General features: G+C 46.8%; 1 protein-coding gene across 3 annotated transcripts in view; it reads left to right on the forward strand.

Annotated features, from left to right (window-relative positions):
* lekr1 (Leucine-, glutamate- and lysine-rich protein 1) overlaps window positions 1-17,007 on the forward strand; it is a 437,902-nt gene that overhangs the window by 401,560 nt on the left and 19,335 nt on the right. For all 3 annotated transcript variants that reach the window (XM_072474414.1, XM_072474413.1, XM_072474415.1), the window contains one exon: window positions 2,932-3,025. In XM_072474414.1, coding sequence (XP_072330515.1) covers window positions 2,932-3,025 — 94 coding nt within the window. The remainder of the gene's footprint in view (window positions 1-2,931; window positions 3,026-17,007) is intronic.

The following is a 17,007-nucleotide window of genomic DNA, read 5'->3' on the forward strand; positions in this document are numbered from 1 at the left end:
CACTCAACCCCCCTCTCGGCACTCCCCCGGAGCCCAGCCCACTCTAACCACCCCCCCCGCCGCACACACACACACACAAAACCCTAGACACACCTCTCCCCCACACATTCAGACTGCGGCCACGCCATCGCCTGCCCAGCGGCCAACCCCCCAGGCCGTCACCCACCTCCACGCTGGTCAGCGTAAACCTGGAGCACAGGTTGACGCCGATTAAAAGGAGGTTTGATTTACGCCGACGTGACCCGTCATCATGTCGACGGGAATTCGGCCCATCCGGACGGGAGAACATCGGCAGGCCCAAAATCGATTGCCTTGCACCCACCCATGCCATTCTCCGAGGACTGCGGCGCCATTGACGCCCCGCCGACTTTTCTCCCTTCGGAGACTTCAGCGGGCGGCGGGGGCGGAATTCACGGCGGCCAACAGCAATTCTCCGACCCGCTGGCGGGTCAGAGAATGACGTCCCTGGAGTTCACTGTAATAAAATATAGTTTATTTGGAATTGTTGATACTTGCTGTAATATCAACTAGTGCTAGGCCGATTAACCAATTACAGTATGGACCTTTTCTATGCCGCAATTTATCATTACTTTGGATAAAACTTAATTGATTTCAACAGCCTCTATTTACGATTTGACTACTATCTTATTTCTTGTTTGGGCATTTTGCAATAAGCCATCCTTTTGTTGTTTTTGTGTAAATCTGTAAACAAAGATTCCTGTATTTGTTTGGCAGACTATGGGCGGGATTCTCCGACCCCCCGCCGGGTCGGAGAATCGCCGGGGGGCGGCGTGAATCCCGCTCCCGCCGGCTGCCGAATTCTCCGGCGCCGGGGATTTGACGGGGCGGGAATCGCGCCACGCCGGTCGGGGGCCATTGGCAGCGCCCCCCCCCCCCGGCGATTCTCCGGCCCGCGATGGGCCGAGTGGCCGGCCGTTTTCAGCCGGTCCCACTGGCGTAAATTACAACAGGTACTTACCGGCGGGACCTGGCTCTGAGGGCAGCCTCCGGGGTCCTCGGGAGGGGGGGGCAGGGCATGGGGGGGATCTGGCCCTAGGGGGTGCCCCCATGGTGGCCTGGCCCTCGATCTGGGCCCACCGATCCACGGGCGGGCCTGTGCCGTGGGGGCACTCTATTTCTCCGCGTCAGCCATTGTAACAGTCCGCGATTGCTGGTGTGGAGATGAACCCCCCCTGCGCATGCACTGGGGTGGCGCCAACACGCTAGCGCTCCCGCACATGCGCCAACTCGCGCCAGCCGGCGGAGACCCTTCGGCGCCGGTTGCCATGGCGTCAAGCCCCTTCCGCACCGGCTGGCGGGGCGCAAACCACTCCGGTGCCGGCCTAGCCTCTGAAGGTGCGGAGGATTCCACACCTTCAGGGTGGCCCGAATCCGGATTGGTTCTCGCCACACCTCGGTGCTGGAGTGGCCCGCCCCACCGGTTTGCGGAGAATCCCGCCGCCCTATATTTGTGTTCAGAAACAGGTTATTTTCCAACAGGGACATTTTTGAAAGGAAAATTAGATTTGAGACTGTCACTGGTCTGGCAGTAATGGAAACTCAGCTTCAACTCAAAAATTGTTATTCCCCTTTGTGGCTACAAATTTTCAATTTTAATTTGTTAATGTTCCCTTGGCAAAGCTTACCTGTTATGGCAGATGATTTACTTGGCCACCACCGATGTGCATTGTGGAAATTTTGGCCAGATTCTGACGCAATAAGTGAGTTGTAGGTTAATTTTTGAAAAAACACCACTCCGAGAACAAAACTGCAAGGTGCACTCAGAATGAAATGCCTAGAATTAAGAGAAAAGCGTTCTTCCTGATTTCTATACCCACACTATTCCTCTCACAAGTGAATTACGTGGCGCAGCTGGGGGGCCATTAACAGAGACCCCCCCCCAACGATTCTCGAGGCAAAACTGACTGAATTCCCGACGGCGTGGTTCTAACCCTGTATTGCTGGTCTGGAACTTCGGCTGGCGGCTGCAGACTCAGTTCGCGGCTGCCCTGGTGGAAGGGAGTATATTATTCTCTAAATCTGAATAAAGACTTCCAGTTAACATAAACACTTTATTCAGTAGGTTTGTTCTGTTTACAGAGCTTAACTAGATATAATACAGTCAAGAGGTATGACCAGTGAAGCTAAGGTAAGCTGCCTATGCTGAGCTGTCTCTGTGTGCTGCTGCTGCTCCCTAGCCCTGTGCTTCTGAAAGAGGCAGATCCTACCTTGGGCTGGACCCTTTATACCCGTCTCTGATGCCCTCTAGTGATGCTGTGGCTGTTACATCTGTCTGCAGTCCCTGGTGTATGTGTAGATATATGTACAGATGTACAGATCACTACAGGGCGGGCGGGATCAAGCACTTGGGGGGGGGGGGGTGCTCATGGGCGGTCGGGGCAGCGATTGGGTGGCTCGGATCCGTGGGCGCTCACCATTTCAGGGGGCCTACATTGTCGATGTCGGTCTGCAGTCCGAGTCCGCCCGGGCACACGGCGCGGCAGCTGCAGGCCGACTGGACGTGCAGGGCCCGTATCCACAGCGAGAGCTGCGAGAAGCACTCCGGGGTCCTGCCAGCCCCCTGCAGGTAGGAGAATCGCTCCTGACTTTTTTTAGGAAAATCAGCGTGAAATGCCAGCGTTTTTACACCGGCGTGGGGACATAGCCCCATTTGACCCAACACCTCCTAACTATGCACATTAAAATTCATTTGTCAGTTACACAAAATTTATTCCATTTATTGGGCAACAATTTGCAATAAACCATAAAAGAAAGTCCAGTAATTTCCTTTCCCTTTTAGTTTGTTTTCAACAGAATATTTTGTCTTAATTAATGATTTATACGTTGTTATTGTGAAAATTGTGTTTTAAATGTTTTACTAATTGTTGTATAGCTTTGAACTTTATCAATAAACACATTGGTTTCTTATAGAGAACAGATGATGATGTCACACCAGAACAGGATTGAGCAGCTGCAAGAACATCTTCGGCAGAAGTTGGTTCATGAAGATGGCTGGAAAGTGAAAGTAAAGCACTTCTTTACAACTAGTTTTTTTCACATTTGTATTGTCACAAGTGACATTTTTTCACGTATCAATTAAGTAATTGATACCGAGTTCAACATGAATGGGTCAACAAGTGAATCTGACCTGCTGGATAAATGGCCTTGGCAAATCATAAATGGGAAGATTACCTTTTTAAATCAATCATTCTGTTTCCCAAGGTTATTTTTGTTGCTCAGAAGTTCGACTTTGTTTTGAAGAAAAACATCTTGAATTCTTGCACATGAATTTAATGTGTTGATAGTAACCATAGTACGAAGTCTTACAACACCAGGTTAAAGTCCAACAGGTTTGTTTCGATGTCACTAGCTTTCGGAGCGCTGCTCCTTCCTCAGGTGAATGAAGAGGTCTGTTCCAGAAACACATATATAGACAAATTCAAAGATGCCAAACAATGCTTGGAATGCGAGCATTAGCAGGTGATTAAATCTTTACAGATCCAGAGATGGGGTAACCCCAGGTTAAAGAGGTGTGAATTGTACCAAGCCAGGACAGTTGGTAGGATTTCGCAGGCCAGATGGTGGGGGATGAATGTAATGCGACATGAATCCCAAGTCCCGGTTGAGGCCGCACTCGTGTGCGGAACTTGGCTATAAGTTTCTGCTCGGCGATTCTGCGTTGTCGCGGGTCCTGAAGGCCGCCTTGGAGAACGCTTACCCGGAGATCAGAGGCTGAATGCCCTTGACTGCTGAAGTGTTCCCCGACTGGAAGGGAACATTCCTGCCTGGTGATTGTTGCGCGATGTCCGTTCATTCGTTGTCGCAGCGTCTGCATGGTCTCGCCAATGCAGGCGCTGCGACATGGTACATTGGCGAGACCATGCAGACGCTGCGACAACGAATGAACGGACATCGCGCAACAATCACCAGGCAGGAATGTTCCCTTCCAGTCGGGGAACACTTCAGCAGTCAAGGGCATTCAGCCTCTGATCTCCGGGTAAGCGTTCTCCAAGGCGGCCTTCAGGACCCGCGACAACGCAGAATCGCCGAGCAGAAACTTATAGCCAAGTTCCGCACACATGAGTGCGGCCTCAACCGGGACCTGGGATTCATGTCACATTACATTCATCCCCCACCATCTGGCCTGTGAAATCCTACCAACTGTCCTGGCTTGGTACAATTCACACCTCTTTAACCTGGGGTTACCCCATCTCTGGATCTGTAAAGATTTAATCACCTGCTATTGCTCGCATTCCAAGCATTGTTTGGCATCTTTGAATTTGTCTATATATGTGTTTCTGGAACAGACCTCTTCATTCACCTGAGGAAGGAGCAGCGCTCCGAAAGCTAGTGACATCGAAACAAACCTGTTGGACTTTAACCTGGTGTTGTAAGACTTCGTACTGTGCTCACCCCAGTCCAACGCCGGCATCTTCACATCATGGATAGTAACCATGACAAAGCTTGGCTGGTTCTGATTTCAATGACAATCATAACTCCTGATGCTACAGTTCTCATTCTGAATGTGAAATGCCACTCACTGGTGTGTTAAGGTCCTCTGTGGTTGACATCACATCTGCCTTGGAAGGCTGGTCTCAAGCTTATAGACCCACCTTGCATCAGGATATCCATGTTTACAGGCAGATGTTGGTGTTGAAATATTTTCAGAGAATGAATTACACAAGTTCGTAATAACAACGTCAGAACATGTTACATTGGCAAACGTAAGAGTGTAATGCAAGACCCCTTTCCTGTCAAGCAATCTGAAATAACCCACATGTGAAATCAAAGCCTTGATCCTATTCATTACTAACTGTACTTTGTATCATATTGAAATGTTCAGCTTCCCATCATGAAATGTTCAGTTCCTTTGGCCCATGAACGTTCTACACTTAACTTGCAGAAGATAGTTATGAGATTGAGAATGTGTCTGATAAATGCTGATTTCCCTCTGCTGATCTTTTAATTAATATCTTAATTGTGAAATTTTCCGCCAATGATAATAAAGTGTCAGGTTAAGATTTAAGAGGGAAGTTAAGAACCACAATGATTGAAAGAAAATGTAATTTAAGGTTGGCAGCATCTGTTGAACTTGCCTTATTTTAGCCCTCCAAAAATGTTTGCAATTTTTAATGCAGAAGTCTTTCATTGACTCTGAAACTTCGTATGATAATGAGTACCCTTTTAACTCACATACATGCACAACTATTGTTGCATTGATGTGGAACAACACTTGCACAGCTGTTTAACAAAGTTATTTTCCACTAACCAGAAGGCAGTTTCACTTTATTGGTAATTGTTGAATGTTAATTGTGTTTAATTGTCAAGAAGTGGTGGCCATTAACTTGTACACATAGACTGAAAGACTGAAACTATGATTGTTCGATGAAGAGGCACATTCCTTAACTAATGCTTATAAGAGTTGTTGTTAGGATCCCAGCTGATGTTACTACTAGACAGTTTGGTCCGAGAATAGAATCCTGGCTTAACATAGCAACTTTTACTTTCTTTAGATACATGGATGAATAGAGTCAAAGGACTGCTAATTAACTTTTAACAAAATAATAAAGCATTTCTTAAACATGAAAAGATTGACTACAATACAATACTCCTTCACTCCGCTAAAATATTTTCACAGATGTAAACAGATTTTCAAGGAAAACACAAGTATTGAAATACATTGTATATTATAATGTTCTCGGGAAGTAGACAATCCATGAAAACCAACAGGCGAACTGTGGTCAGACACATCACACTCTGAAACCAAGTGGAATGCAACATAATATAACTTCTGTAGATTTCTCATTCATTCCCCCCAGATGATTATCACACTGTGAGCCAACTGGTCTCACTGGAACTCGTATGGATTTCCATACGAGTTTTTCCAAACTCTACTCTTGAAAAACATGCCTTAGAATCTTCTGCTAAACTTTCTCTCCGATGCCTTCAGCAAGGATTTTAATCTCTCCTTTCAGCATTCCCCTGTCTTGGAGTGCCATGTGCATTCAAGCTTCCACACAATCTCTCAGTGCCCAGCTATTCCAACAGAATACCACTTCTTCACAGGCTGTATTAAGATGTCGCCAACCTTTTGATTTCTTTCTGATGCCTGGTTCCCCACTTCAAATCTGGTTACTGCAGCTGAATCTTTAACTCCGAGCACTTTCTCCACCATTTACTTGCATTCTCCTGAACATTACTTTGGTCAACTTCTTGTTCTTTGCTCCTTTAATTTAACTCTCTTCCTGAGAGATTATTCTTGTCCACCTCCCTGGTTGTCTGGACTTTCTCTGGTTCTTTGGGAAGTCTGCTTTTTGCATCTCCCTTGTCCTGTCCAGCTTCTTTTGGGTCCAGCTTTAAATTAAAATTCCAAAGTTGTTTCTAACCTAAGGTGGCCCCTGGTTGCTAAGCGATAGCCTAGTTTTTCTTTAATTCTGTTTACCTTCATGTCGTAAACCGTTTAATCACAATGCAGGCACAGTTTGAAATAAAATCAAAACCCACAGACATACAGGGCCCTTTGATTAACATGAATCTAACTAACATTTAAACCCTTCTTGCACATAGGGCGCAATCTAATGGCCTCGCCGTGCCCGACTCAGGATGCGACGAGGCCGGTAAATCTCACAAGCGGTGCTTGTAAGGTTGAGGGGAGTAGTGAAGCAGTACTGATATTTCAAACCCGTTTCCAACGGGAAGTGGCAGATCCCAGTGTTAGAGACTGATAGGTTATTGATTTATTCCTTCATTGATTTATTGATGTCTTTAGGTACTGATTGAATGCATAGCTGAAGAATGCAATTATTCAAAAGGCCATGACTGTGAAAAGATAGTCATTGTTTCAGATAATGAATAAACTATTGAACTTTGCATGTCTGCAGAAATTCAGACATTGTTTCAACGAATGTTTCATATAATCAATAGGCCATTGTATTCCAGTGCATTTAGTAATAAGAATGTTTCAAATAATTAGTTTCAGCAAAGTTGATAGCTAGCCATGGCGTGAGAAGCTTATTCTCATAAGGCATTGCACGTAGACACTGAATTATTCATGATGCATAACAGTCAATCTTAAGTAATGGCCAATGTTTAATTAATAAATTGTCCTCTAAGAAATAGACATCTATTTGAACAAACCAGAAAGTCTCAGATGAGAATTAGAAATCAATGAGAGTAAATGAGGGACTAGACCATAGATAGGGCAGCACGGTAGCATAGTGGTTAGCACATCACTTCACAACTCCTGGGTCCCAGGTTCGATTCGCGGCTTGGGTAACTGTCTGTGCGGAGTCTGCACATTCTCCCCGTGTCTGCATGGGTTTCCTCCGGGTGCACCAGGTTCCTCCCACAGTCCAAGATGTATAGGCTAGGTGGATTGGCCATACTAAATTGGTCTTAGTGTCCAAAAAAGTTTAAGTGGGGTTACTGGGTTACGGGGAAAGGGCGGAGGCGTAGGCTTGAGTAGGGTGCTCTTTCCAAGGGTCGGTGCAGACTCAATGGGCCGAATGGCCTGCTTCTGCACTGTAAATTCTATGATAAGGATTCCCTTAAAAGTAAGACCTCGTGGTCGAGGATTAGTTCCTGAATTACTACCTTCCTGAATTCTTGAAGCATCTATCCGTTTGTTTGTGTTTTAAGTGATTTCTTTATGCTTTTATGTTTAATGCTTTTTTTGCCATGCGTTTGACCCTTGTATGCATTGTTTGATATTTTGTTTCTAAGCTTTGATTCAGTCTTTATTCAGGTGTATTAAAGTGAATAATTAGCAATACAGTTGTATTTTGGACACCTTCAATCAACCGGACAATCAATTGTTATTAGAAGATAGAATAAGAGATCCTACAGGGACATTCCTGTTATAATCCAGAAATCCAGTTAGTGAAGGATACAACTGGAGCCAATCTTGGCACTGTCAGGAAAAATAAGTAATCTGTATTTGTATTTGTGAGTATTAAGGCTTTAAGTAAGTTTAAATTTGTGCTTCTAGGCGTGATTTAATGGAAATGAAACAGAGTTCCATTTTGAGCGCATTTAGCGGGGGGTTTCCTGGCGCTTGCAGCGCTAAGAACAACCCATTAATAAATGGGACTCTGCCTCATTTTTGGGCCTTGGCGAGGAATGCCCCACTGGGAAACGCCTGCCAAGACCTCACTTAGGCTCATTTCCTGCACTAACAAGCAAAGCTCTTGCACTAATGAGCTCAGCTCGCCAGTGGAGAGATGGCACCCGATCTCTGGATCCCCCACCACGGCCTCTGGACCCCCAATGTACCAATTATGAGGTCCTTGAGCTCCCCCTGCCTCAGGGGCAGGGCACCTTCGGGCCCAATCCCTGGCACAGGCAAGATGTCACCTGGGCACCTTGGCACCTTGTCAGTGACCCTGCCAGCCTAGCAGTGCCACATGAGGGCCCTGGCATTTCCAGGGTAGCAACTGCATGGCAATCCCAGGGTATAAGGTCAGCACTGCCAGGGTGCCTGGGTAGCATTGGGGATGTCAGGGTACCACCCTGCCCAGAGCCCGTCCACCCGACCGGGGCCTCCGAGGCAAGGCCGTTATATCCGGCACCTTGGATAAACCAGACATAGACATATTCAAGCAAGCCAACTGCTTACGTGAATGTGCAAATCTGGTTCCCACTCATTGAGACCATAAGATCATAAGACAAAGGAGCAAAATTATGCCATTCGGGCCATTCAATCGTAGCTGATATGTTTATCATCCCCATTCTCCTGCCTTCTTCCCATAATCCCTGATCCCCTTACTAATCAAGAACCCATCTATCTCTATCTTAAAGACACTCAGTGATTTGACCTCCACAGCCTTCTGCAGCAATGATTTCCTCAGATGCATCACCCTCTGGCTGATGAAATTCCTCCTCATCTCTGTTTGAAAGGATCGTACCTTCAGTCTGACTCTGTGGCCTCTGGTTCAAGTTTTCCCTGCAAGTGGAAACATCCTCTCCACATCCACTCTATCTAAGCCTCTCAGTATCCTGTAAGTTTCAATGAGATTACCCCCCTTATCCTTCTAAATTCCAACGAGTACAGACCCAGAGTCCTCAACCGCTCCTCATATGACAAGCTCTTCATTTCAGGGATCATTCTCATGAACCTCCTCTGGATCCTTTCCATGGTTCACATCCTTCCTTAGATACGGGGACCAAAACTGCTCACAATACTCTAAATGGGGCCTGACCAGAGCCTTTTACAGCCTCAGACGTATATCTCTGCTCTTGTATTCTAGTCCTCTCGACATGAATGCTAACATTGCATTTGCCTTCCTAACTGCCACCTGAACCTTCACGTTAACCTCAGGAGAATCTTGAACCAGGTCTCCTAAGCCCCTTTATGCTTTTGATTTCCTAAGTCTTTTCCCATTTAGAAAATAGTCTATGCATCCATTCTTTCTACCAAAGTGCACAACCTCAGATTTTTCCACATTGTATTCCATCTGCCACTTCTTTGCCCACTCTCCTCGCTGGTTCAAGTCCTTCTGCAGTCCCCCTGCTTCCTCAATACTACCTCTTCCTCTACATATCTTTGTATCATCTGCAAACGTAGCAACACTGCCCTCTGTTCCTTCTTCCAGATCGTTAATGTATATTGTGAAAAGTTGTGGTCCCAAAACCGACCAGTATGGTATAATAATAATAATCTTTATTAGTGTCACAAGTAGGCTTACATTTACACTGCAATGAAGCCACTGTGAAAAGCCACATTCCAGCACCTGTTCAGGGAGAGGGAGAATTCAGAATATGCAATTCACCTAATAGCACGTCTTTTGGGACTTGTGGAAGGAAACCGTAGCACCCGGAGGAAACCCACGGAGACACAGGGAGAACGTGCAGACTCCACACAGACAGTGACCCAAGCCGGGAATCGATCCTTGGACCCTGGAGCTGTAAAGCAACAGTGTTACCCACTGTGCTGCCATGCGCATTGTCACATCGGATCTCTATCGGATGGGGCCGGGCCATCCGGAGTCGTTCTCCCCCCCCCCCCAGCCACCCAAGAAATCACCTCAGAGGAGAGCTTCGAGGAGACCACCATCGAGTGTCACAGCATTCACCCGTACTTTCCAATAGCACAGAGACACACACCTCGGTGGCAAAATTAGTGAACAGACTTCTGGGGCACAATCTGGTGAGCAGCATACGGTTGTGGATGCACATCAGGTGGAAATCCAAGGGAGTCAGCAGTCGAGGTCTACTGGATCCCAGGATTCAGCTGAGTCCCAGTCAGATGTCGAATGTCTGGGCAAGGTTTTCCAGAGTTGATGCAGATGATAGGACACAGTTGTTAAATTCAGTGGGGGGGGGGGGATACCAGTGACATTCCAGCGAATAGCCAACTGGGGAGTCCCAAAGGCTTCAGGCACAGGTGATAATGCCGTCAATGCTTGGCACAAAGCCAACACAGCTAGGGCGGCGATCGCAGTGAAAAACCTGGAGCACCACTTTGGCGTATTGAGTGGTGGTGCCCTCGTCATGGCTCAGCCTGTGTTAATCATGGCTGAGGGCCTCCTGAAAACCGACCCCTGAGGCACTAGTCAACAGCTGCCATCCTGAAAAAGACCTCTTTGTCCCCACACTCTACCTTATGAGAGTCAGCCAATCCTCTGCATATGTTAAACATTTTTGTAATTGACATTCAAGATTGAGCTATGTTTTTGACATTCACCATAAACTCAACTTGCTGCAACTGATCCCACCCTGTCCCTGGCCAGTTACTGAAGTAGGCCATGCAAAACATTTGCATCCTGCTGAGGTTCATCACCAAGCCAAAATTGCTCCCACCTCCAGAACATTATTTATTTCCATTGTTTCCTCATATCCAACAACAAATCCAGTCAGAGCAGAGTCGGGGAAAGAAAGGAGATGCCCCTTTTTACAACACAAGCTGCCATATTCAGGGAAGTTTAAAGGTCCAATCTTTGAGTTGGGTCCATGAACGGATGGGTGAATGGGTGAGGTGGGTTATTGAGTGAATGGATATGTGGGTGAGTGGGTAATGTGGCTAGGTTGACGAATGAATGAGATGGTTAGGTAGGTGAGTGGGCAGTATGGTATAATAATAATAATCATCTTTCTTCGTGTCACAAGTAGGCTTACATTAACACTGCAATGAAGTTACTGTGAAAATCCCCTAGTCGCCACACTCCGGCGCCTGTTTGGGTACCCTGAGGGAGAATTCAAAATGTCCAATTCACCTAACAAGCACGTCCTTCGGGACTTGTGGGAGGAAACCGGAACACCCAGAGGAAACCCATGCAGACATGGGGCAAACATGCTGAATCCACATAGACAGTGACACAAGCCAGGAATCAAACCGGGTCCCTGGCGCTCTTAAGCCACAGGTGGGTTAGTCAGGTGGTTGCGGGGTAGTCAGGTCTGGTCAGGGGGTAGTCGGGTCACATATCGGTGGTGGGGGTAGTCAAGTGGTCAAAGCGTGGTCAGGAGCTAGTTGGCTCTGGTTGAGGATAGTTAGGTGGTCAGGGGATTAGTTAGTTGGATCAAGGTGAGGGGTAGATAGATGATTCAGAGATAGAAGGTGTTAGTTGGGGGCAGGGGGTTAACTGGGTGGTCAGGAGGGGTTGGAGTAGGAGAGTCGTGGGACTAGTCTCATGGCTGAGGGATAATCGGGGCTGGTTGCTTATGGAGTTACCCAGGTGTTAATTAGATCTAACATCTCCTGAGTAACTGTCAAGGTAACTTATGCATACTAGTCCCAAGTCTCCAACTCTAGCTAAGAGCCAGAGACATTTGTGGAGGATCCTCGGCATCAGGACAATTGCCCATCATAAGTTTAAACTTCCTAGGCAATTCCCATGTAGGTCCACACATCAGGACTTCTGCAAGGTCCTGATGCTCATCTTCCATCATACATGTCTTTGATGATCCGGAGACAGAGGATTTGAGCCAATGTGTTTAAAAACTCATGTCTTGTGACTATTGTCTTATTTGTTCAGATATTATTTTAGAGACATTTGCTGTAATTGACAAAGAGTACTATGTTAGCTTTATGTTTATGTTTACTGGCTAGCCAATCAAAGTGTTTTCTTCGTGCATCCTACGCATATCGTAAAATGTGCATTCCTGCTGCAGCTTTGTTTAACATCGGCACCTTGCTGGAATATCGTAACACTCAACACAAAATCTAAGGAGCCGACACAGTAAACCATAGGAGATAAGGAGCATTATGAATAAATGTTTCATTTTATATATATTGCTCTGCTTAAAAGGTTCCATCTTTGTCCTCTTGCTGGGGACTATTTCTGCTGGGAATATACATTGAAATCTACGTATTGTATACTGTCCATCCTAAGCTGCCAAATTAGTTTGGGGGGTCTACAGGCCAGAAATGTGGCTATTTAAAACATATATATTCTTTCATGGGATGTTAGTGTCACTGGCAAGGCCAGCATTTGTTGCCCATCCACAATTGTGTTGAACTGATTAGCTTGCTCGGCCATTTCAGAGAGGACAGTAAGAAGTCTTACAACACCAGGTTAAAGTCCAACAGGTTTGTTTGGAATCACTAGCTTTCGGAACACTGCCCCTTCCTCAGGTGAAGGAGCAGTGCTCCGAAAGCTAGTGATTCGAAACAAACCTGTTGGACTTTAACCTGGTGTTGTAAGACTTCTTGCTGTGCTCACCCCAGTCCAACGCCGGCATCTCCACATCATTTCAGAGAGGAGTTAAGGAGTTAACCACATTGCTATCTGTCTGGGATCACATGTAGGACAGACTTTGGCAAGGGTGGCAGAATGTTTTCCATAAAGGGCAGTAGTGAGCCAGATGGGTTTTATAACAATTGATATTAATTATCATAGTCACCTTTACTGAGACGAGCTTTATATTCCAGATGTATTCATTTTAATTTAAACCCATGTCAGCAGATCATTAGCCTGGACCTCTGTATTGTTAGTCCAGTGGCATTAGCACCACATCACCATCCACCTTCCCCTCCAAGTGTATTCAAGTCCCAATTCATGACTTCTTCTGTGGTTCCACCCACAAATTGTCAAATGTTTAGTTTTTAAAATTCATTCTCTGAAAGTGAAAACAGGAAATTAAAAACACCTTTGAGTATGCAGCCATTCCTGGGGTTGACCTGCTGCTATTTGCTGATGCAGCACTGGTAATTATTGAGCAGCTTTGTCTTTGTGAAGGGAGGTGGCTCAGATTTTAGCTGATGATGAATTGATTTGATCATTGCTTGAGATGTGCTTCAGTGTTTGAAACAATGACTGTCTGCATCTTGTTGTTACTCAAATCAGTAACATAGGAACAGTTAAAGTCATACCATAATTGCAGTAGTTATGGTTATTATAGTTTGGGTCAGGATTGTGCACTGGACTGCAACATAGATCAAGCCATACTATAACATTTTACTTTCGAGAAATATTTTGTCTTGGAGATACAAAATAAGCTGGGTGAGGAACTAGCACGCTAGCATATGTTAGGAAAATATTTATGCCAGAATTGTAATTGCATAGAGTTTGTCTTGATAGAATGTGATTAAGTGGTATTGTTGAGGCAAGAAGTAACTAAGACAGAAAATGTTGGAAATGCTTAGCAAGGTCTAGCTGTATCTGTGGAGAGAGGAAGGGTGTTAACGCTTCAATTGTGTGACCTTTCATCAGAATTGGGAAACATCAGAAATGTAATAGATTTTGTTCAAGTGAAAGTGGGGTGAAGGGCAAGAGAAAGACCAAAAAGGGATGTCTGTAATAGGGTGAAGGGCAGGAGAGATTAAATGACAAAAGAGTGAATGTAGGGGAATGGTAATTAAGTTTTGGGGAATATGTTTTGTGTGATATGATCAGTTAACATTAAAAAATGAAAATAGTCAGTGAGAAAGGAGGAAACATAATGATTCAAAACACATAGTGAGGAAGAAAATTAAATAATTAACAACTCCACACTGTTATCAAGTAGTCAACATGCTTTATGTATATGATGGAAATAAGGGCCGGGATTCTCCCTTCTGGAGACTAAGTCCCCACGCCGGCGGGAAAATCGGCGCCAACCACTCCGGCGTCAACAGTCCCTGAAAGTGCAGACTTCTCCGAACTTTCGGGGGCTAGGTGGAAGGCGGAGGGGTTGGCGCAGCTCCAACCAGCGGCGAAGGGACGGTGCGAGTTTGCGCATGCGCGGAATGGCCGGCGTGATCTCGCGCATGCGTGGACCGGCCAGCGTATTTCCGCGCATGCACAGACTGGCCATCGTATTTTCGCACATGCGCAGAGGTTCTCTTCTCCGTGCCGGCCCCCGGGCAATATGGCAGAGCCCTACAGGGGCCCGGTGCGGAGAAAAGAAGTCCCCCCACAGAACAAGCCCGCCCGCAGATTGGTATTCCCCGATCGCGGGCCAGGCTACTGTGGAGCACCCCCCCCCCCTCCCCCGGGGTCGGATCCTCCCGAGGACTGCCCCTGCACACTTACCTGCTAGGTCCCGCCGTGCGTGAGGTGAGTAATTCACACCGGCGGGACTGGGCAAAACTGGACGGCCGCTTGGCCCATCGGGGCCCGGAGAATCACCGGGGGGGGGGCGCTATTAACGGCCCCTGACCGGCGTGGCGGGAATCCCGCCGCCGCCCAATAAACAGCGGCGGAGAATAGGGCAGCCGGCGTCGGATTCGCGCCTCCCTCCGGGGATTCTCCGACCCGGCGGGGGGTCAGAGAATCTGGTTAATTACATAGATACACAAATTCAAAGATTCACTAGCTGAAATACATCATGTTAAGAGCTAACCTTGTTAATGAGTCTGTCTTCAATGCACAGTGTGAAGGCTTGGTTTTCTGTGTGATATGACCCCTGCTCTTGCAGTTGTCATTACCTCAGTCACTGAAGGTGGACAGAGATAATGGGCTGGATTCGCCAGTTGCCGACTCCGAAATCGCGTTTGGCGACGGGCTGGAGAATCCAAATTCCCGACAGAATCGGGGGCGGCACCGCTTCCGTGATGTGCCACCCCCTCCAAAGCGGCGTACTCTGTGAGTATGCCGCACCACGTATCCACAGCCTCAGGCCATTGTCTGAGGCCCACCCCCCGTGCTCCGCCCCAACCGGCCGAGTTCCCGACGGCGTGAGTCGCGTGTGGTCTCACCTGTTGGGAACTCAGCGTGGCGGGTAGTGGGGACATTATTCGGGGCTGGGGGCACTGTGGGGGGGGGGGGGGGGTCGGGGCGTGTGAGTGGTATCCGCCATGAAGCACGGTGCGGCCGCTGCAGGCCACCGCCCTACACATGAGCGGCCACGGACCCGACAATTCTCCAGGCCGTATCGACAGCTAGAGCCGGGTGCTCTGCGCTGCCTTCCTGCTAGCCCCTAACAAAACGGGGAATTGTTGGCCGTTTTGCGCCAGTTTTCCCCCACCGTTCCCACTCCGGCGTGCGGACATAGTCTCCAAATCGGAGAGTCTAGCCCAATGTTTTTGCTCCTGTTTGTAATAATTCAGAGACCCATCGGAACTCATCACTGTCTAAGGAAGAGACATTAAAGTGCTGGATATTGAAATAATAATGTTACAGACAGACCCACATAATATCCCATGAAAATACACAATAGGTGAAGTATTTCAGGCCAGGCTCTACCCACTGCAGAACAATTGCAGGGATATTGTCAGCAGAGGACCAGGATGAAAGCTGGAACGAAAGAGAAAATGCTGGAAAATCTCAGCAGGTCTGGCAGCATCTGTAGGGAGAGAAAAGAGCTAACGTTTTGAGTCCGATGACTCTTTGTCAAAGCTCGGATGAAAGCTGGGCTCTCTCTCTCTCTCTCTCTGTCCCTCTCTCTGTCTTTTGAACCAAGTGTATTAACCATTTTGGAAGCCTATTTTACTAGAAATCTACCAGTGAAATGTGATTGTAACATCTCCTATATCTGTCCACATCGACAAACCAGCTAATCCAAATTGGCGGTAGCGTTTAAAAATAAACACCTCAAACACACTCACAGAACACTAAACTGAATATTCTTTTAATTTTGGGGGGACTCTAGCTTCCCTTATATCTAGTACCTTTGTATGTGATGTCGCATTTTTATTATTTATTCCCTCAGGTTTAGTGGTTAATAAATTTGCTATTTCTCTCAAGAAGACCTTGTTTGATTGGCTCTTTCTGCATCATTGCTTAAACAGTAAAATATATTTGGATTCGTAAAAGGCAATCCTCATGAGAAAAAAACCCTAGATCGAGATTGAATAGAAGGGAACCAGTTCACTCCTCCTCACCTGGTCAATAAAATCCCCTCATTCATCAACAGAGATGGACTAGGAGCTGGAGCTGAGGCACTTGCTGCAGCACTGTCTCCGCCTTTTCTTGCTGGTGGCTGGAATAGAGAAAAGAGATAACTCATGATTGACTAGGCTGGCTCCTAACTATGGATAATTCAGTCATTGTCCTCATGTTGTCAATGAATGCTGGATGAAACTTGACTGGCTTGTTGGGGAAGGTCAGTCTTGCCTTACGCACAGGAACAATTTCTCTCCACACTAGTCAGCTCTACGGCCTGCTCCTCGTGGGATATGAGTGCTCTCTGGGTTACCCCCTCTGGTCTAGGCCCTCTTTCATCAATTATGGGTGAGCTTGTTCTTGGTAAAGATAGAACGGATTGACTGTGAACACTGTGGGTGAAATAGCAGTTCAGAAGCATACATGACTGCTGTGAGTGCTTAGCCCTCCCCAATAAGGGATGAAGATGCTATTTATGCAGGATCTAACATGAGATGGTGATCTTAATGCATCTGGCAGACATGCAGTGCCTTTTTCCTATCTGCTGATAGTGTGTGATATCCTTGTGGACTCTGACCCCCTTAGACCTCCTATTACCTTATGAGAGTGTGAGGCTGGAGTGTGTAGAAGGTTAACTTACTCTCCTCATCTCGCCACTTCCTTTTCCTGCACTGCAGGGTGGACTTTCCTTGCTTTCCACAGGTGGTGACCTCCTCCCAAGCCAATGTATTTAGATAGTTAGATCTTCTACTCTCGACCTCGGAAAGAT

Source organism: Scyliorhinus torazame, chromosome 14 (genome assembly GCF_047496885.1).
Source record: "Scyliorhinus torazame isolate Kashiwa2021f chromosome 14, sScyTor2.1, whole genome shotgun sequence".
Lineage (NCBI taxonomy): Eukaryota > Metazoa > Chordata > Chondrichthyes > Carcharhiniformes > Scyliorhinidae > Scyliorhinus > Scyliorhinus torazame.